The sequence below is a fragment of the Chinchilla lanigera genome, unplaced genomic scaffold (assembly GCF_000276665.1).
Source record: "Chinchilla lanigera isolate Chin_1 unplaced genomic scaffold, ChiLan1.0 scaffold00006, whole genome shotgun sequence".
Classification (NCBI taxonomy): domain Eukaryota; kingdom Metazoa; phylum Chordata; class Mammalia; order Rodentia; family Chinchillidae; genus Chinchilla; species Chinchilla lanigera.
The window spans coordinates 31,967,455-31,988,308 of record NW_004955407.1 but is presented as its reverse complement, the minus strand read 5'-3'; the positions used below and the strand labels follow the sequence as shown (position 1 = coordinate 31,988,308).

The 20,854-nt window shown below is 46.3% G+C and overlaps 1 protein-coding gene across 6 annotated transcripts in view; it reads right to left on the bottom strand.

Moving 5' to 3' along the window:
• The window catches only part of Eva1c (eva-1 homolog C (C. elegans)), a 108,874-nt gene that overhangs the window by 55,519 nt on the left and 32,501 nt on the right, over positions 1–20,854 (bottom strand). For 4 of the 6 annotated variants that reach the window (XM_013504151.1, XM_005375669.2, XM_005375668.2 and 1 more), the window contains exons 2-3: positions 8,802–8,998; positions 6,062–6,185 (exon numbers count right to left, since the gene is read on the bottom strand). The exons of 1 other annotated variant lie outside the window; for it this stretch is intronic. In XM_013504151.1, the coding sequence (XP_013359605.1) occupies positions 6,062–6,185; positions 8,802–8,998 (321 nt within the window). The remainder of the gene's footprint in view (positions 1–6,061; positions 6,186–8,801; positions 8,999–20,854) is intronic. One more of the 6 variants, XM_013504147.1, reaches the window with a different exon arrangement.

Below are 20,854 nucleotides of genomic sequence, written 5' to 3'. Positions count from 1 at the left end.
GCTCCCGGAGAACTGGCTGCCTGGGCGCAAGGCGCGGGGGGCTTCTGCCACTAATCATTTAGAGGCTGTTGGATATCAGATTGATTGTCGAGTATTGTACTGTTTGTCTCCAGATTACCCTTATTTTTCTTAAAAATGGCCCCATAGCTTTAGAGTATTGAGGCTGGCAGTTTTGTGACAGTATGTTGTTGTAGTTGTTTTATTTAATTGCCCATTTTTGTTACTCTCTTACTGTGTCTAATTTATAAATTAAACTTTATCATAGGTAAGCGCATATAGAAAAAGCATGTTACACGGAGAGTTCAGGCATCCCATAGGGATCCTGGAACATATGTCTGGGGGATAAGGCTCAGAGCAGAAACCAGGTTACCAATGCTTACAGAATCCCCACCCTTCTAGTCATTTAACACACAGGAGAACCACCATGAAGTTAAACCAGTGGCTGAGGAAATGTTTAGCAGGCCCTATGCCTGCTCGTGGGAACCTTAGCATCATTTGGAGCTGAAGAAAGTTTTATTTTCTTTTTCTAATAAAAGGAACACTGAGTTTAGCTGGGTGACTCGTTAGCGTGAGCCATGTCCTACACAATGGCAGGAGTTTTCTGCTCGGGGTATGAGTAGATGCCAAATCTCACCAACAGCAACATTTTGCCAAACTTTAAAGGCCCAGGGTAAATATGGCATTTGCTGTAGACAGGAGGGCACAAAAGACACACCGGGGAGTTTAAGGCCTCTCCCAGCCAGCAACAGTTTGTCCAGTAAAAGGGCAGGAGAAGATGGGGGGAAATCCAAGCTTTTAGCTCAGCAAACTGGAAACTCTTTAATGGGATTAGGTTTTTTTTTTCTTTTTCCTTAACTCAGAATTTTTTTTAAATTACAAGAGTATTTTCTTTTAAGTACATGATAAAATGCACTTAGTAGCTACCTGTCCTTGATTTATTAAGGTCCATTCATTGAAAGTAGCCTCAGATGCCAGCAAAACCCACCCAAGGTAACCCAACACCCACGGGGAAGGCCTCCAGAGATTTTGTCCCCAGATTACAGGCACATCATCTTCTGGAGTGGGAGGAGCCCCTGCAAGTCACATTCCCTCCTTGGAGCTCCTGTTGTGTGATGTTGAGTCACTTGGTTCCCTGGGAATGTGCTAACTCACTGTCACCTAAGAGTGACTTTTCTGGGCTGTAAAAGACAATGGGACTGCTAACATAATTGCTACTTTTCTTAGAGAACTAGGATTTGTTATGGAGCTGGGTTTAGAGCTCTCATTTGCCCTCAGAGTAGAGGGATGGGCAGCCTTCCAGAGCTAAACTCCTGCACAGCAGGTGGGGAGAGTAACAGGAGCTTGGGAAGACAGAATCACAACACTGCTTAGAGGACAACAGCAATGAAATTCTCCTTCCCCGTTCTACCAATTACAGGGCTGCATGTGCCACCCAGTCTCTCTTTAATAACACACATGGAGAGGCTTCTCCACTTGCAATGGGGATTCATCCCCATAAATCCATCACAAGTTGAGAATACTGTAAGCCTTCTTTGGTTTTGGTTTTGGCTTTCAGGACTGGGGGTTTGAACTCAGTGGCACTCTGCCACCAAGCTACAGCCCTTTTGTGTGGTGTTTTTTTGTTTTGTTTTGAGATAGGGTTTTGCTAAATTGTCCTAGTTGAATTCAAACTTGTCATCTTCCTGCCTCAGCCTCTTTGAGTGCTGGGAGTATAGGCATGCACCACTGTGCCTGGTTTGTAACACTTTTTTAAAAACAGAAATAGGTTTTTGTCCCTCTTAAAAATCAAAATTTAATGCTTTTAACACCCCCTGACCTACCTAACCTCATAGCTTAAGAGCCCAGTGCAGTGTACAGTATCTGTTGCTCACGGTCATGATCGAATGACTGAGCGGGAGCTGTGGCTCGCTGCCACCGCCTAGAATTGCAGGAGAAGATCCTATTGCATATGGCTAGTTCAAGGAAAGCTCAAAACTCAAAATCCACTGTGTTCAATCCTCAGCACCAAAATATAAATAAGTAAATAACCCAGAAATACAAATATAAAGGATGGGCTCTATTAAATGTGTTATCATTTCTGCACCACCAGAAAGTTGAAAAATCCTGAAGGCCACCATCCTAAATTGGGGACATTTGTACACATTTGCATATCAGCAAGGGCCTTTCCAATGTGGAAAGGGGGAGTGATCCCTCCGGATAAGAATATTTTATTACCTGCATTGCTTGCCGTGGCCAGTGTGTGGTGGTAGTAAAATGCAGACAGACATTGGTCTCTAGTACTGTGTTTTAAATTCTGCACCGGCAGCGCACCCTGCCACACACCCAGGACAGGCCACACCACTCCCCATGTGTGTCCTTGGTGCACCACTGCCTTTAAATCATTCACAGCTTTGGCAAGAATCACCTTAATCTCCTTATCGGGATAACAGCTACCAGCAACTGAGCTCAAGTCCATTGTGAATCCTGCGCTATGACACTGCATATTTACAGTCTTCCCCATTGTCCTGTGTAGAAGAGGCACCATCTTCATTTACAGTGGAATCCTGAAGCCTCAAAAAACGTCCTAACACTGTCTGGATCGCACAGTGGCTAACCAAAGAAGGGAATATGAACCCAGAACTGCCTAAAGCCCCATCTGATGAAACCAACCTTCCCTAAAAGGTTGAGTTTTGGGGAGTGGAAGGAACATGAATCACACTAAGGAAAAATGTTTCTAGTGAAGTGTGTTTAACTAGCTCTCCAAGAAGCCAACCTGCCCACCCTGATTTGTGGCACTTGACAGGAAAATTGGCAGGTTTCATAGAACACAGGCAGAGCTGGGAGAGACATGCATAACCGCTCTGCACATAGCAGTGGGCAATCAGAAGGTCACACAGGGGTGGAACTGGGGAGATAGAGAAGAGCCCCAGAAAGTAGGAGGGCCGCAGCTAAAGAGACAGGGGACGCAGACAAGGTGTCATTTCCACCTCCCAAGCTGCGAGGCCCCAAGCTGCCAAGGGCCAGGTCACACAGGGCTTCGGCCCCATCTCTTCTCCATAGGCAGCCAGCGGGGGTTCCACGACCTCATCAAGCACTGCCCTTTGGCAAGGCCAGCTGGCAGACAGACTCCAAACCCCTTCCTCAGCCATGAGGGCTCTAGATCCTGCCCCAGCCCTCCAGCCTGGGCTCCTTCTTGCTCCCTTAGCCTCAGAACCCTCACCCCTGGCTCCCTCACTGGCTGTGCCAAGACACCTGCATCCTCCAGCCACAAGACTCAGGATGGGGTGCTCTTCTTATGCTCTTCTACCTCCATCCATGTAGTTTTTAGATCTGATCACTTGCTCAGGAAGTTCTGCTGAACCTTTACGGAGGTCAATGCCTTCTATGAGCTGCGTGCACGGTATCAAGTGCCTCCGTGGAAGCCCTGACCCCACTTGGGATCTTGCATGCATGTCTGTGATCCCACCGTGAACTTCCAGTCCCATGAGACTGTGAGACCTGGTTTCCACACCTGCCTTCTGCTGGCTGAGCATAGTTACCATGAACTCCCACGCTGTGCTGGGCTCGCAATGGTGAGCCACGGAGTCCCTACCATCTGGATGGTTTCCATTTTTGACGGGGTATGTGTGTGTAGCAAGTCACAAATGAACAGGAAAAATCCAAATGGTGATGTGGCTTTCATAGAAACGGTGAGGCATGAGAGTGGGGGGTCTTCATTATGTATTTTTGGACAAAGAGAATCCCTCTGGAAAGGTTTTCATTGGCTGCAACATAAGCAACGGTAAGGAGAGAGCTATGTGAAAGCTCAGTAAATGTTCGCTGAATAAAGGGTGGAAACTGCTCTGGAAGGGGTGTATGAAAAGGACAGAACCACCACTCAGGAAGCCCCTGTGGAACATGAGGTCTCGTCAAACCGAACACTTGGCCCAACAGCTGTACACAGTAGGTACTTAGTGTTGGCTGAGACGAAATTAATACCCAGACTAAACTGTACTCTGTGTAATGAGACTGTGGCCCACCGTGGAAGTATCCAGGTGCTCTGGCTTGAATGCAATTTGTCCTGTTGGAAAGTCATGTTGGAGTTTAAGCCCCACTGTAAAATATTAAGATAGTAGAAACTTAACCCGACTATGGTGTTTAGACTGGAGACTTTAGAGGTGATTAGGATTAAAGTCATCCAGATACAGCTCCTATGATTGGATATTGGTGGCTTTATATGGAGGGGAGAGAGACCAGTGGAGTCACACACATGTACACACACACACACATACACACACACACACACACACACACACACACATATACTCCCTGTTTCTCACCATGTGATGCTCAAAGCCACCCCGGGACTCTGCAAGAAGACCATCACCAGGTGCAGGCCTTTGATGTTGGGCCAGAACCATGAGCCAGAATAAACCTCTTTTCTTTATAATTTACCTAGCCTCGGGTAGTTCATTACAATCACAGAAAATGGAGTAATACACAAAGGCTCTGCCAATATTACATGGACTACTTGATGTCCCTAAGAGGCTGGGTTTTTTCCAACATTTTACTCTAAAAAATTTTAAATGCTGAGGAAATGTGAAAGAATATCACAATAAACAGCTATATTCTCACCACCTGGATTCATTGACTGCTAACATCTGAACAAGGGTGGTTCTTGAGAGGGATATTCTTTTTTGCCACGAAGGAGAGAAGTGGAGGATAGAAGGAAAAAATGAAGGCAAAGCTCCTGGAAGTCGAGGGCACAGTCAAGGGCATCTTGTTTTTGAGGTGCAGCTGCAGGAGGATCACAAAGAGCACCGAGACCTGGAGGTGATTGTCCCTGGCCTGTCAACTGTACCTGGAGTGGATGGGATAGGCTGTTCTGCAGTGCTCTGTGTGGCTTACTTATGGACATTTGTGATTGTGTATGCATGGGAGTATGGGTGGGTATGTGTATGCATGTGCATGTGCAAATGCGTGTGTGTGGTAGTGTGGATGTGTATGATTGTGCGGATGTGTTTGAGTGCATACAATAAGGTGTATGGGTATGATGATATACGTGTGCATGATAGTGTGCATGTCCGTGGGGTGTACTGAGTATGTGATTGCGTGTGCAGCCACATGGAAGTGTGAGTGTGGCAGTGAATGTGTGAGTGTGTCTGCATGCACAGTATTGGGGTACAGCTACAGAGAGGATCAGGGATCTCTCAAGCGTATGCACTGTCCCCCACCTCCACCCTCTAGGCCCCCACTCTCGGGGAACACTGAGGGTTTCTGAGAGTCCTTGAACCAACAAAGAACAACGTGCACAAGTAAAAGTGGCTGTGTTGGGTGGCAGGGAGAGCTGTAAATTAGTATCCCTTGCACTCTGGTTAAGTCATCATCTGGTTCCTTCAGTGCGTCGTTCATCAGTGTCTCCTGCTGCGATTACCTGGGGTTTCTCCCGGTTTCTCTCTCCTCTGCTCCTGCAAGCTGATTCTCTCACTGAACAGTGATTACTTCTGCCTCACAAAAGCGATGGGCAGCAGAAATGGCAAAAGGCGATGGAGAAAAACCCAGGGATCAGAATCAAAGGGACTGCCCCGGCCACGTCCTCTCACATTCTCCTAGGAGCAGACACGGTTCAGGGAGCCATTGCTCTCGATGAAAGGCCACAAGCACCTGAGGCCATGGGGTCTGGTGACATCCATGAGGCTGGTCCTCACCTCCCGCCAAGACTGTCTCCGAAGAGCAGAATTAGCTCATTTTGAGGGAAAGCGAGTGCACCCCAGTTATTCTTCACATCAGTACAATTGAGTTTCAGATACTGGGAATTGGTTTAGTTTAAATTCATTGCAGGCCAGGGATATAGCTCAGTGGCACAAGCACTCGCCTGGCAAGTGCAAGGTCCTGAGTTTGATTCCCGGTACCAAAACAAAAAAATTCTAACTTAAATTCACGGACTGAGGATGCACATTCTCCCCCCACATCCCAGCCCATACCTATTAACAGAAGTTTCAAAGTTGGACAAAGGCCATGGGCAAATAACTTTCATCAGGAGCTTCAGTGAAGCCAGGAACCAACCCCAAACACCACACTGCCCCCCTCAGAAGTTACTTACTAGGTTGGCATTTAAAGGAGACCAGGAGGTATTTACTGCTTCCTGGACAAAGGTCAGGTCCAAAGACACGGCTATTGACCAGGAGGTGGCAGGCCCGCTGGTTCTGGCACTCATCCAGCACCTTCTAGAAGGAAGGAGGGGTAGAAAAGGGACAGTAAACTACACACAGTCTCTGCCAGACCCCAAACCCGGCTGCTCTGAGCTCCGGGGAGTGGGCTGCCGCCCTGTGCAGCCGGAGCTGTGCGGCTGGAAGTATGCATATGAGGGTGACGGGCTGCCTGTCGCCTGCCTCTTCCCATGGGGAGAAACCTGATTGAGCAGAGCCAGACCCCACGGACAGCCAGTGCCCTACACCCACAGCTGGCACAATGCTTGGTTCTTTTGGTAAAGTGCCACATACAGAGGCTCCGGGGGACATGGGCGAGGTCCAGCGTTACCTCTTTGTGTGTTGAGCTGGAGGGGATTTCAAGGAGGGGCCTTGACTTTAGAACCAAAACAACAATGACCATCCGGAATCATAGCATATGTTGTCAGCCTTAGAAATGGCCCTTCTCCAGTCCCAGGAGCACAGGGTAGGAAGAGCAGGCCTCAGACTCCCAAACTCTTTCCAACAATAAAAGTTAAGCAGCTGATTCCCACCCTGACCAAACTCAAGGAAACAGAACCATGTCTCCCTTGTACAGCAATTCCCTTAGTGGAATGCCGACACATTCTGTGAAGCGCTTGGTCTAAAAGCTTTCCTACAAACACCCTGGTTTTTTCCAAACAACTCCCTCATTTGTGAATGAATCTGCCCCTTGGAAGCTCACATAACATCCCACACTGGTTCACAGAAGGGTCCAGTGTTTTGCTGCTATTATTCCAGTTCCTGGTTTCCAAACAGAAACCTACATGGGATAAACTCAGAGGTCTCAGGTTTGGTCTGGGTAAAAAAGACCCTACATACAGTCAAAAAAGTTCCATGAATCTACTTAATACTCCAGGACTGGACTGAGGAGGTCCTCCGCTAAACCCCAGAGTGGGCCCCAGGATAAGCTGTTTCCAAACTGTGTTACAAGCTGGAAACTACAGAGAGAAGGACTTCCAGTTGACCTTTGTCATGGACTTGATCAGTAGCGGTCACCTGGATGGACATCAACCTGTTCTCTCTCTACCTTAAGCACCACCCCTCTGAGGAAACACCTTGCCTCCCTACCTGGTACAGTTTCAAAGTCATAAAGGAAAGGGCCTCTTGATTGTGCATAAAAGAACAGCGCATGGGGATGTTTCTGGCAAGCGAGCCCTCCGAACAGCATCAGAACTGTGTCCACAAATGCTAACTTGTCGGCTTCATGGAGCATCCTCTTCCCTCAGGGATAGCTGGCTAAGGCACGGCCTCCAGCCTGCCAGGAGTTCGTACTTGCACCAAGTAGGCACTTCTGCCCTTTGGGTCCTGGCCAATGCTATTTTCACGTGTTTAGGAGGGCAGCAGGTAGCGTGGGTACTAGGGATGAGGGGCAGGACAGTTGGTGGTGGAGTGGGGCGGGCTAACAGGAACGCGGCTTCTGAACAGAGCACCACGGGGAGGAATTAGGGCAGGGTAAGTTACATGAGGAAACAACCACTTGCCTCCCAAAGAAACATGTATGGAAACCACGTCAAGGAAATTCATTCAAATGCACTCTGTCTGACTACTTGGTGTTTTCACAAATCACATGGCTACTTGAACACTATGACTCTTGGAATAAAAGCAATAAATAGGGTGAGAATCAAAAAGCTCTTTACATATCCTATTATTTTTGCCTCTCTCCTTTGGACCTTAGGAAGAACAACACAGTTAAAGCTACTTCCATTTATCCTTAGTCCTAGTAAATGTATCTTTATCCACATTTCCTATGGCAAAATCATAGGAAATGACTTCTAACTTAACATCTGCTCTAAACATGCTGCCATCAGTGTTTTTATATGGGATTTAGGAGGCATTTTAAAAAGTCTAAAACCAAGTAGTTCAGCCAACAAGCTAAGTGCTGAGGGACCCGGGATGGTGGAATAATTGTTTAGGTCATGTGAAAGCCATAAATATTCTAAAACCATTATCAAAATATTAGTTTCACCATTTTCTCTACCAATTCTTTTCCCAAATACACATCACAAATGACTTAAAATCCTCTCCCCACAGTTGCTAGTTTTATCTAGAAGAAAGGCAAGTCCAGCAGAGGCTGCTCAGAATAACTCCAAGTGCGGACAGCATGATCATTCACAAGCGGGGAAGCAAATGATAGAAAACAGAAGACAATCATTGATGTTTTTCTTCCGAAGATCATTGTCTAAGAAGTTGGTTGTGACCTCATGTGTCGGCTTCACAGAGATAACTTGTTTCTGCCAAAGAATCCCTTTTCCACTAGTGTATTCATGGGGGGTGTGGGCCTGCTGGTTGAAGCCCAACATGGTTACTCTGTGCTTCTCTGCCATAAGGAGTTTTCCTGTAAGGAAGTTCATACTGCAGTTGTACTAGGGTGCTTGCCAGTAGGTAGGGATTCTATTTGTACTTGTATGGCAAAGGACTATTTTGGAAGCAAGTAACAGCTCACTTGCAAAATTGGTGATTTTTATGAATAACTGGGATTTTCATGGATCAGGTTTGTTTCACAAATATATATAGGGAAGTGGGGAGAGGAAAAGGAGAGAGAGGGAGAGAGAGAGAGAGAGAGAGAGAGAGAGATCCATTTGATCATCTTAACGTATCTACAAAAGGCAATACCTGCAAGGTGGTGGGTGCCACACAGTTTAAGCTGTCTTCCCTCTGGGAGTCAGGCTGCTGGGAAGTACACATTTGGTAATCTTGCCCATAAAATGCTGATTGGACACTTATCGTAGAATGTCGAGGGCACTGGAGATTCAAATGGTCCCCATCACAGGCATAGGCGGTGTGGTTTTGCAGGAGTTTGGTTAGGTAACCTGGAAAATATTCAGCTGGGTTACAAGAGGACCAGGAACCCACCACTCCTTCATGGGTTAGAAGCAGGAGGACATGGGTGCCTGGGAGAAGGGGCTGCTGGGTCTGGAAGAGGTGGAGTGCAACCTCCATAGAAGGTGATGTGAAAAGGTCTCCAAATGAGGTCTGAGCTGGGGCTGCAGGAGCAGGCAGCTGCCGTGACTGGGTGAGGAGCGTTGTTTTGGGATGGCCCATTGTGAGGCTAGGAGGGCATTTTCCCCTTCAGGAAGCACTAGCACATTGGCCAGGGGCGACAGAGTTCTGAAGCTCCTTTCTAAAGAGGAAAATAGGCTGAGTGGGTGTCCCTAGGCATGTGGCTGCCTGTCACGAAGGAGACTTGCATTCCCTGATCTCCTAGACGTTCCTGAAGGGAGAGAGGGGGCATTCTACCTCAGGAAACCACTCCTGGCCCAGCATGGCCCTGGATAGGAAAGCTAGGTGGGGTTCTCTGGGCTGTGCAAGGCCTGCCAGGAAGACATGTGGTGCAGTGGGCAAGGGAAGGTGGATGGTGGGATTTAGCTGTGGATTGGATAGTGTTCCTGCAGATGTGTGTTCACCAGCAACCTCAGAGCATGACCTTACTTGGAAATAGGGTCACTGCAGATAGAGTCAGTTAAAATGAGGCCATACATAGAGGGACCCTTAATACCGTATAACTGTTCTATCCTTAAAGAGGAGGAGGAGACTCAGAAGGAAGACAGCCATGTGAAGACTGGAGAGAAGCATCTCCAAGCTGAGGAAAGTGAGGATTTCTGGCCACCACTAGAAGCTAGAAGAGGCAAAGGTGGGTCTTCCTCAGAGCCTTCGGAGAGAACAAGGTGCAGCCAGCACTCTATGTCTGACTTCTGGCCTCCAGAACTGGGAGAGACTAAATTTCTGATGTGTTCAGCTACCCAAAAGATTTAGGAATTTTTTGTAGCAGCCACAGGAAGCTAAGCTGGGCTCCCAATCCCAGCGTCCTCAGATTCTCCTCAGGCAGGTTGAGAAGGCCGTGCTCCGCCTGTGCTCTGAGGAGCTCTGAGGAAAGGCTGACAGGCACCGGGGTCTGGAGAATTTCTCAGAAAAGAGGAAGGAAGGTTCATCCAAAATGTAGATTCCTTCCTCCTTCTCACACCTCACAAGGTCAACAGCAAGGCTGCTGGGAGCACAGCCAGGGACTTTTTGGTGAGGTGTGTGGGAGACACGGCTGGCAGCCATGGGCCTCCGAGAGGGAGGAGCTAGGAGGAGGAAAGGCCATCTCAGAGCACCCTGATTCCCACATCGATGACCCGTGCTTCCTTTACTTCTGCTCAGTTTCAAAATCCTCTCAGAAACATAATTCCTGGCAAGAGTCACTCAGCCCAGTTCTCTGGGTTTCCAAGAAAGCCAGAGTCTAAGAGACCAAGGTAGACAGGCCTGGGGTGGTCCCATTTTCCCATCCAGAACGTTCTGACGAAGGAAGGCTGGGAGTAGCTACAGGTAGGCTTAACCCAGGCCTGAGCTCCATTTCTGAACTTTTATTTCCACCTTAAAAACTACGGAAGAATGATGCTGAAGTTTAGTTCACTTCGAGAGGCAAAGCTGACAGGAACAGCAGAAGAACATCTGGCACCAGTGTGAGTCTGAGTGTCCTGCTTCCCACAACAGCACTGCCAACCTCACAATGCACCCTGCCAGGCCGAAACTGCCAAGGTCCTGGGCCTCGAGTCTCCCTTTGGGAACCCAGGTGGGCTCTGCTAAAGTGCTGAGCGCGGACCATCCTGGCCGCCTTCATTCTGCCTCTGGGAATTCAGGGCAGCACTAGTGCTACTTCTAGGCCAGCATCCACCCCTGGTGGGTATACCTACTTAGTTCTCTTCAGGTTCCTTGTTAGAACTTTTTGTCTCTCACCCCAACATTCCCAGAACCCTGCTGAATGGCCAGCTGACTACAATGTCAAAGTAATTCTCAGACATCACAGGGTCAAAGTTCCCAGTTTGTCCTCAAGACCACATGGGTTACTCTGGCTAGTTAAAGGAAATGACTAGGCTCTTTGGGTGGCAGAGCCACGAGGCAGAAGGGACCTTGGTCTCAGATTCCTGTCTGCTCCACAGACTGTTATAGGGGTGAGAAGGAATCCTTGGCTGTGTTGGCCACTACCTTTCTTTATGCTATTTGTCACACGATCCAGCTCCACTCAACAGAACTGGATCTCTTGGGACCATTTACATCAAAACATCCAAGCACAGTGCAACAGATTAAGCCTCCCGCCCCCACCCCATATCATATTATTGTTTTGCAAGTGTTATTCTATAAGCAGAAGCTCAAAAGATCAGGAAGGACAACTAAAGCTTCCCATTGGCTTAAGCAACATGGAGCACTTGAAAGATCATTTTTGGACAGTGGGTGGGAACATAAACCTGTTTAAAAAAGATTGAAAAGTGAATGCAAGTTGGAAAAATAAAAATGGTTCATGCGATAGGCAGAAAAATATCCCTTAAAAATGTCCACTGGTCTTAACTCCAGGACTTGTGAAGCTGTCACCTTACATTGTACCACTGTACATTGCAGATGGGACTAAGTCTGGGGTCTTTATGGAGCACTTATCTCAGGTTATCTGGAAGTGCCCAATATAATCACAAGTTCTTAAAGACAGACAAGCATCAGGGTCAAAATCAAAAGAAGATGTAACAGTGGAACTAGGGTTGGATTCATGCACCCTTGCATCTAAGTGTGTAGACGGTCTCTGGAAATGGTATAAACAGGGAGAGGGCCTGGCCAACACCTTCATTTTAGACTTTGACTTCCAGAACTGTAAGATTAAATTTGTGCTGTTTTAAGCCACTAAGTTTGTGATAATTTGTTACTGTAGCCATAGGAGACTAATACAGTTACTATAAACAACTCTTACAACAACCAGAGGAAGGTAAGAGAAGGGAGGCTATAGGGCTACAGTTTTAAGATGTGATATTCTGGGAGGAATTTTTAAGTACCTGTGGTGGAATTAAAGTGGAAAGAAGACAATGCACATATGCACGTGTATATGTAAATATGTGTGCAGAGAGTCCTAGGTGATGTACGAAGTATATTTCTTGTCATGGGTTGAGGTTCAACAAGTTTGAAAGTGAGGACGGCAACAGAGCCATGGGCTCTGATGTAAATACAGGGAAGGCAATGAATATAGAGGGGCGAGGCCCAGGGGATCAGTTCTGCTGAGGACCAGCAACGCCAGACTGTGGCAATCACACCAGCAAGCCAGAGAGGTCAGAAGTTGTGTCCAAAAGTCCTGTGAGGGTAGAGCAATCACAAGTCATAGAAAATTCTGAGAGTGGCCAAAGGGGGAAGGGGTGGGTGGAGAAGGTTTCTGGAAATAAGGGTGGGTGGAAAGGTTGCTGGAAATGAGAATGGCAGGACTGAGAGTGCAGATGTGCTCTGGATCAGTGCATCCCAGGATGAAGGTGGGATGCAGGGTGGAGCAGCAGCCTTCTATGAAGACTGGCCTCCAACAAAGGGCAGATGGCAGATGAGGCACTCCCAACCCGACTTCCTTTGCAGTGTGTATCTATTTTCCCAATGACCAAGTCTACTCTTTCCAGCGGGCCAGGCACATTCAACAGAGCCATTTACCTTCCCCACACCTTGGTTTTTTTGGCTAGTTCAAAAGAAGACATCAAAGCAAAACAAAACAAACCAACTACGAATGCAGCTTTTGGTTAACAGCTGTCTGGATCAAATTTTCCATTGTGTTGGATGAGTCAAAAATGCTTTATTTCTTAACAGTCTCAGCCAGACCTTTTATAATCTAACTGTATTTATAGGCAAGTATTTACTATCCTAAAAGAGGATGAAAGCGCACACTCTTAAAAAGTCAGGTGTTGGAGTCCAGTATAGCCTGAGACACTATAGTGATCCTGGTTAAAGGGTAGAAAGGGGGTGATGGGAGGTCACAGACTGTCTCAGTCAGCTTCATGTAGTTCAGGGGCCTGAGAACAGCTTGTGAGGAACTCTAAGATCTTTTCTTCCCTGCTGAACTGTGGATCAGCAGATACTCCTAGCTACAACCAGGCTGGAACTTTTCCCTAAGGAATATCTTGAAAGGCTTGGATTGGGAAGATCTTAAGAGTAGTTCAGGTAAAGGTTCTTATGTGTTCATTTTTTAAACAAGGAGGAAGAGTTCCTGGGAAATGAGCTCTGTGACCATGAATCATATGTTAATTTGAGCGCACTAAAAATTGCCTAGCAGATTAATAAAGCACAGTTCTGGGCGTGTCTGCAGATGATTGACGTGTGCATCAGCAAACTGAACAGGGAAGACCCAGCCAGGTTGTGCGTGGCAGAAACCAACAAGCTTGTAACCTGGGCAGAATAAAAAGGGAAAGAAGGAAGTAGTCCATCACCCTTTGACTCTAGTCTCCAAGTCCTGGTTTCTTTAGCCTTTGAACAAAGACTGTGACCTTCAGTGAGCTTCCAGACCATTAACCTTTGACCTTGGACTGGCGCTGCAACCTTGATCCCTCTTGCACTACAGCTTTCATCTTCTTGACTGAGCAGCTATTGGGTCTGTGGCTCCCCAGCATGCAGATGGCCATCGGGAATTCTCCCACCTCCCATTCTGTAAGCCTACCTAACAGATCCCCAGTGTGATGCATATATGTTCTATTCATTCTGTTCCTCTACGTAATTCTGCTGCAAGCCCCTAAAGAGCAGCAGGAGTTCTCCTCCATCTTCAGGAAAAAACAGAGAAGTCATCCTTGGGATCATCATCCCTATAACATTGACGATGAAAAATTATTTATACACAATCTAATGACTAAAAGAAGGACCAGAGTGATACAATGACCGATTTGCAAAGAGTCATGGCAAGTATCCCAAAGCATTCCCAGGGAATAATGGCTTACACAGAGTGGGGTAAAGAGGAAGTAAGCATGGGACATATGGGGTAAACCAAAGTCAACACACTGCTCCACAGGGTTTCTCACAGGTAGATACACCAGTGTGTCCTGGGACTTCCAGAGACCAGAACGAACACACATATTGACCAACCCCCACTTTTTAGCAGCAAGCATTTACAGGTTCAAGTGAAACACTGTTTTTTCCTCAACGTTTTGTTAATATGCTTTTGCAGGACACAGTAAATACATTCACTGTGGTTGAACTGCTGCATGTGCATATTGCCACGTGATCCTTGTACTTCCCCTCCTCCTCCCTCCCTCCTGTACCCTCATCCCCAGACCCCTTCTCGCCCTTTCTAAGAACCAACTCTTTGATTCACTGATCATTTTACTTTAAATTTCATTAATTTCCACTCTGATCTTTAAAATTTCTTTCCTCCTATAATTTTCAGATCGGGATTGTTTTTGACCTTGAGAGGCATCATTAGGTTATTTATTGGGGAACACTCTATTCTTTTTGTGTGTGCATGTGCAGCTATAACCTTCCCTCTATAGATTTTGGTAAAATATATTGTTCTTAAGAAAACAGTCACTTGATCTCTGCATAGGTCAGCACCAAGACCTGGATCTAATTCAGCTGATTTCAGAATCCTAGATAGCTTCAGAATCTTTACCATGAGCAAGCCAGTGATGGGGGTGAGGAGAGCAAAGGATTAAAAGTGTCAAAACTAAGGTTCAAATTGGGATGAGGGTACATGACTGACACTGCTCAGAATTGGTGTCCCCAAGTTTTGTTAGGAGAAAGGAGCGATATGACAGGCATAAGCACCTGTCACCCACCATAAACCACTGCATAACTCTAAGGTATTACTATGATGTCATAAATCTTGAATAACACAAATTAACATAGAGCTCCCATTGGTAAAATGCCGAACAACTTGTTTCTTGTTTTCTGAGGCAGGGTCTCACTATGCAGTTCAGGCTGGCCTTGAACTCACTATGCAGCCCAGGCTGGCTCTGAATTCACAGTGATCCTCCTGTGTCAGCCTCCTGAGTGCTCTCAATGAGCCCCCCAGGCTCTGGACAACTGAGATACAAGCAGACAGCATGGTAACTGACTTCATAGTCCAGAAATGGGTTTTTCTCCGGTACCAGGAACCAAACTCATGACCTTGCGCTTGCCAGGCAGGCGCTTTGCCGCTGAGCTAAATCCCCAGCCCCTTCCTTCCCTTCTTTCTTTCTTCCACATAATGAGGTTTAGTAATGTTTAGAAGGAAGAGACCAAATGGCCTCTGAATTCTTTGCCCCTTTCTTTTCTGAATCCAGAGACTCTCTAATGAAATCCAGGTTTCCCGAGGGCTGAAGTTGCCTGAGTCACTCTGAGAACAGGATGTAGGTACATCAGTCATTGGCCCCACAACCATGTGCTCAAGTCCCCTAACCACCAAGGACCAATTTCACAATCCTACTTCTGGGAAGAGAATGGAATTCAATTGTTATATCCTTGCCTCCTCCTCCTGTCTTTCTTTTTTACAATTAAGTGGCACCTTGGTTTTGTAAATACTGCAGATAAGAGAACACACCTTTTTATTCACAAATAGTGGTGTCTCTACATGTTTGAAGTGCTTTTCCAGAAAAGGGTGGTTTTTCTCTTTTGTGTTTGTCAAATTTGTGTAGGGCAATGAGTCAGTGTTCCTGAGGCTGCAAGAGAGGCCCCCCGATAGGTAAAGAGCCCAGGACTGGGCTGCATACAGCAGGAGCAACAAGATCACAAAGTGCAGTTAGAGCAGAGTAGGTCAGTAGTACAGCACCTGCCTAGCATGCTCAAGGCCCTAGCTTCAGTCCTCAGCACTGCAAAACATAAAACCAAAGCAAACAAAAAAGTGAGGTTAGACCTGAGTTTAAGTCCTTAGTCTGGACCCAAGTCTGGACTAAGACGCTGAACCTGGAGGTTGATGCCAAAGAGAGCTGGAGCCATCAGCCTGTTTCTTAGATACCTGAGGGTGATCACAAGGGGTGAGGATGACCAAGGTAGTTATTGCTCAGAAGTGATGTGCTCAGCTCTCCAATCAAAACAAAGGAGGAGAGAGATAAGCTGAGTCTAGAGGGCAGAGACAAGATTTATTCCTGGATGGGAGGAGTATGTTTTCTAGCACTCCTCCTTGCATTAGGGTGGCCAGTGGAGGGCTCTAGGCCACGGAAAGAAGACAGAAGTAATGTCTGCCACTTGCAGGCTTGGCCCTTGGACCCCATACCACGTGACCCTCCACTGCTTGCTGCCCACTGTCTGCTGGCCCACATGGATAAAGAACAGACTGCGGCCACAGGAAGCAGGGAAGGCACAGGAGGGATGGGGCCTAGGTCCTCAGAGACCACACAGGGCACAGCCTCCTCACTTTTCCAGTTGCACAGGCCAGTGGCATGAGCAGGAAATAATCGTTTGTTCCACCGTACCACGGAGACACGGGAGGGTGTTTGTTTCAGGAGCTGGCCTACCCTGAGGAGTACTCCAGCACTCTGCCAGCTGGTGCTGGTGTTAAGTAGAAAGACAGTAAGACTTGAGAAACACCAAAACCTTTCACCCAAACACCTCACTGGTTTGGGTTGGGGTTGTCGACCCCTATTCCACGTGACCGCCTATCTTTATTAGGGGAACCATTTCTTTGAGTTGAGGCCTTGCTACTACAAAGCTACAATTAAAATAAATTAAATTAGTATGGAGATTAAAGGGCTTTGAGGCCTTATTAATTAGCCTCTTGATCATACTGTTTACCATGCTAGTACTAAAACATTTTATGGGCAAAAGCGTAAGCCGTGGGCTCATGGGACCTCTCGTTGATGGAGGGGTGGGGGTGGGGGGGTGGGCAGTGCGGGCAGGCTGGCGTGGCACTGTGCCAAAGAGAGAAATGGAGGCAGTGGGCTCCAAGCAAGTAAGGAATTCGGGCTCTGGGACACCTTACGGCAGGGCTTATCTGATACATTCAGCATTGCCACTGTAGCTCTATTTCCTCCTCCATAAAATGGAAGACTTTTGCCTCCTTTAGAGTTGATGTGTATGTGAAAAGAAGAGAACATGAGTGCTGTGGTTACTTATGGTTTGAGTATGTCTCCTAAGAGTCCAAGTATGAAAATTGAGGGATTAAAAGAGTAGAAATTTAATCTGACTGCGGTGTTTGAAGGTGGCATCTTTGGAGATGATCAAGGTTAGATAAGGGGATCCGAGTGGAGTCCTCCTACTCCCCCAGATTTACTGCTGATGGCTTTGTAGGAAGAGAGAGCAGGTCAGGTGTGGTGGTGCCTGCCCGTAACCCCAGCACTAGAGAGGCTAAAGCAGGGAGGATCACTGTGAGTTTGAGGCCAGCCTGAGCTACATAGTGAGATCTTGTCTCAAAAACCAAACAGCGACAGGAAGACTGTTTCAAGTTTGAGTCGGGCTGCGCTACATAGTGAGTTCAAGTCCAGCTTAATTTATAATGAGACTTTGACTCAAAAAAAAAAGAGAGAGAACAGATGATGTAGACACACATGTGTTCTATTTCTGTCACCATGCAACGTCTCATGATGCCTGGAAACATTGTCACCACCAAGACATGATGGCCCTTGACCTTGGACCTGAACCACGAGCCAAAATACACCCACTTTCTTTATAAAATGACCCATCCTGAAATATTTTGATTGTCACACTAATAATAAATGGACTCATGTAATGAGGATATGAGAAGGAAAAGAAACTGGGTGGAAAAGGGACCCCCAAAGGAGAGAAGGATTTGGTTTTAGGACTAAGACCTCTGGGAAAAGAGTGGGTGATGTTTGCTTTCATGTTCTGTAAATCTACCCCAAGGGAAGGGCTCATTTACATGAAGGGGATTATGCCATGAATCATTTGCCCCAGGTCTGAGGTTTTGGAAGCATTTTTTATAGAAATGAACACAACGCACCCTGAAAAGAATCAGCTAAGTGCTAATCTGGATGCATCTGCTGGCTTCTGCTATGCTGCTTTTGAGCCCACGAGCCCCTGAAATCCACTTTCTCTGCACCCCTCCTCAACAAATGCAGCCATGCTCTTAAGATCAAATAATTCTATTTCCAAAGGCATAAAACTATAAACTTTCCATCCCACACCACTGTTTTAAAAGCATTTAAAGGGATCTCAAAGTGTATGGGAAGAAAATCCTCTCAAATTCCTCAATAATGGAAAAAATAAAACCTGGAAATTGTCCGCTACGATTTGACAATAAAACCCTGGCTCTGCGACTTTTCCGTCTCAGGAAGTGAGCATTTCTCCATTTTCTGGGAGTGCCACACGACACCGGGCTGCCATGTCCCACCCATACGGAGACAGTGTCTGCTTACCCTGGACTTCGAGCTCTTCCACATCATGTTGGTTTTTAACAGTAACTCACCAACTATCCCTTATTTTTCTTCCCATCATCTCCGTCTTCTCTGTTTCTATACACTGACCCACTGATTCATCAAGCCTTCTGCTTTCCCCTATATGTCCATATAAATTTTAAGTGATGTTTTTCTGCATAGATGCCCACGCACATGCAATCATGCATCACTAAAAACCAAGAATACATGATGATGACTGTCATTAGGCAACTTTATAGTTGTGTAGACATCACAGTGTACTAACACAGACCTACCTGGGGTGTTCTACAACACACCTGGCTATATTATAATTGTACAGGATACCATTGTGTGTGCAGCCTATTGTCCTATTGTGTTTGTTTGATTGTTTGTTTGTTTTTGGTACTGGGAGTTGAACTCAGGACCTCACGCTTGCCAGGCAGGTGCTGTGCCACTGAGCTATATCCCTGGCTATGCAGCCTATTGTGGACAGAAATGTCATTATGTGGCACACGGTTGCATTTATGAGTGCGGGTGGCAGATCCACCACCTAAAGCACTAGACTTTGTTGTGCTGTAATACATAGAGACACAGGGCCTGTTTCTTTCCTTTGGAATGGTAAATATTCGGAAGGAAGCCTGCTTTGGTTCTGGCTACATCCCCATCACCTAGAAAGAGTCTGACAGACGGCAGAACAACAAACCACTTTTGAGTGAATTAACAGGTGAGGGAAACTATCAGAGCAAGAGCTGAGCAAAGGTAAATGGGTAAGCAGCAAGGTCCAATTAACCCTCCTCCGCTCCCCCCATTGCCCAGTACTTAAAGATTTCTCTAACCATACATATACACCTGTAATCCCAGCACTTGGGAGGCTGAGACAGCAGGATCACTGCGAGTTTGGGCCAGCCTGCATTGCATAGTGAGACCCTGTCTCAAAAGAAAAATTCTTACATGCATGTACAGACAGGAGAGGCACACAACAAATCCCCAAGTATCCCAATAGCTCCTGCAGACCTCCAAATTGTCAGATGCTTATATCCCTTATATGAAATGGCACAATATTTGCTTAAAACCTATCTCCCATATACTTTAACTCATTTCTAGATTATTTATAAAACCTAATACAATATAAATGCTGTGTAATAGTGTTTATACTACATTGTTTAGAAAACGCTAACAAAAACTGTACATGTTCAGTGCAGATACAAGTTTTTCAGGATATTTTCAATCTATTGTTGATGTACGTAGATAGAAGGGAATGAGGAGAGGAGAGAGGAGAAAAGAGAGAGTGGAATCAATTTAAAAATTACTCTCAGTCAATGTCGTGATGCATGCCTGTAATCCCAGCACTCTGGGAGGCTGAGGCAAAAGAGCTGCAAGTTAAATCCCAGCCTGACTTAGCGAGCTACAAAGACTCTGTATCAAAATAAAAATAAAATAGAACTGGGAATGTAGCTCAGTGCAAAGGCCCTGGATTCAATCCCTAGTACCACAAATAATAATAGTAATATAATGATAGTAATGAATTTTTTAAAATTACTCTAAATGTGTTGTGCTGATCTTGAATTCCAATCTTTAGGTTACACTCACTATTTTATTCCAAAAGCTTTGGTAGCAGCTCCTCTGTGCTTTTTCAACCAAACATTTCAAATCCTACAAAAATGAACACCTTGTTTGGTGACCAGGTACCAACCTCAGAAAGCTATTCAGCGAACGCCATCTGGATTAGATTAGTTTAGAGGTAACTGGATCAATCCCCGTTTTCCCCAAGCATCTAAACAAAACACTTTCTCTTTTCTTTGGGATTCAGAGCAGCTCCCCAACCCCACAGTCACTTGGCGATGAAGCCAGGATCTCAGTGCATTTGATAACTTAATGCAACTTTTACCAGCACTTAAAACTCAGATATGAAATCTATACTGGAGCTTTTCTGCTTGGAATTGGCCAAATTAGTGGCTGTCTCCCTGTGTACAACAAAGGCTCTCAGAAACACTCAGGGTCACTGATCAACCAGAAGGACCAGTAGAGCCAACCCCAGACATGAAGGCACAGCGGTGCTGTCTCCCAGCCCACCTCGTACATAGCTTTCAGCTCGGGACAGCTCATTTCACCTCTGCCCACTTTCAAGATGTGTAGGATGATCAAGGCGGCCATGCTCTGTGCAAGGTAGAAAGTAAGACTTGAGGGCATGCAGTTAGTGTTTTATTTCATTAATTGGAAAATTATATAGTAATTTCACTACTCTTAATAATGGAACTTTTTTTTTTTCACTTTATAGATAATGTTTCGAGAGCAGCATTATACACCTCAAAAAGCTATTTTGAAGGGGAAAATGACTGGGGTGGGAAGAGGACAGCTTTGTTGTATGCCTGACTGAACATGCCTTGTTCCCTGAGCAGGTACCAAAACCAGTGTCTGCAGTTCCTAAAGCTTCAAACAGATGTTCACAGATGCTGTGAGCCCAGGCTGGGTGACAGTGAACTCCCCCGCGGGCTCAGTAGAGAACTGCACACGTGTCACTCTGCCTCAGTTCTGGGGGCTGGGGATTTAGCTCAGCAGCAAAGCGCCTGCCTGGCAAGCGCAAGGTCGTGAGTTCGGTTCCCGGTACCGGAGAAAAAC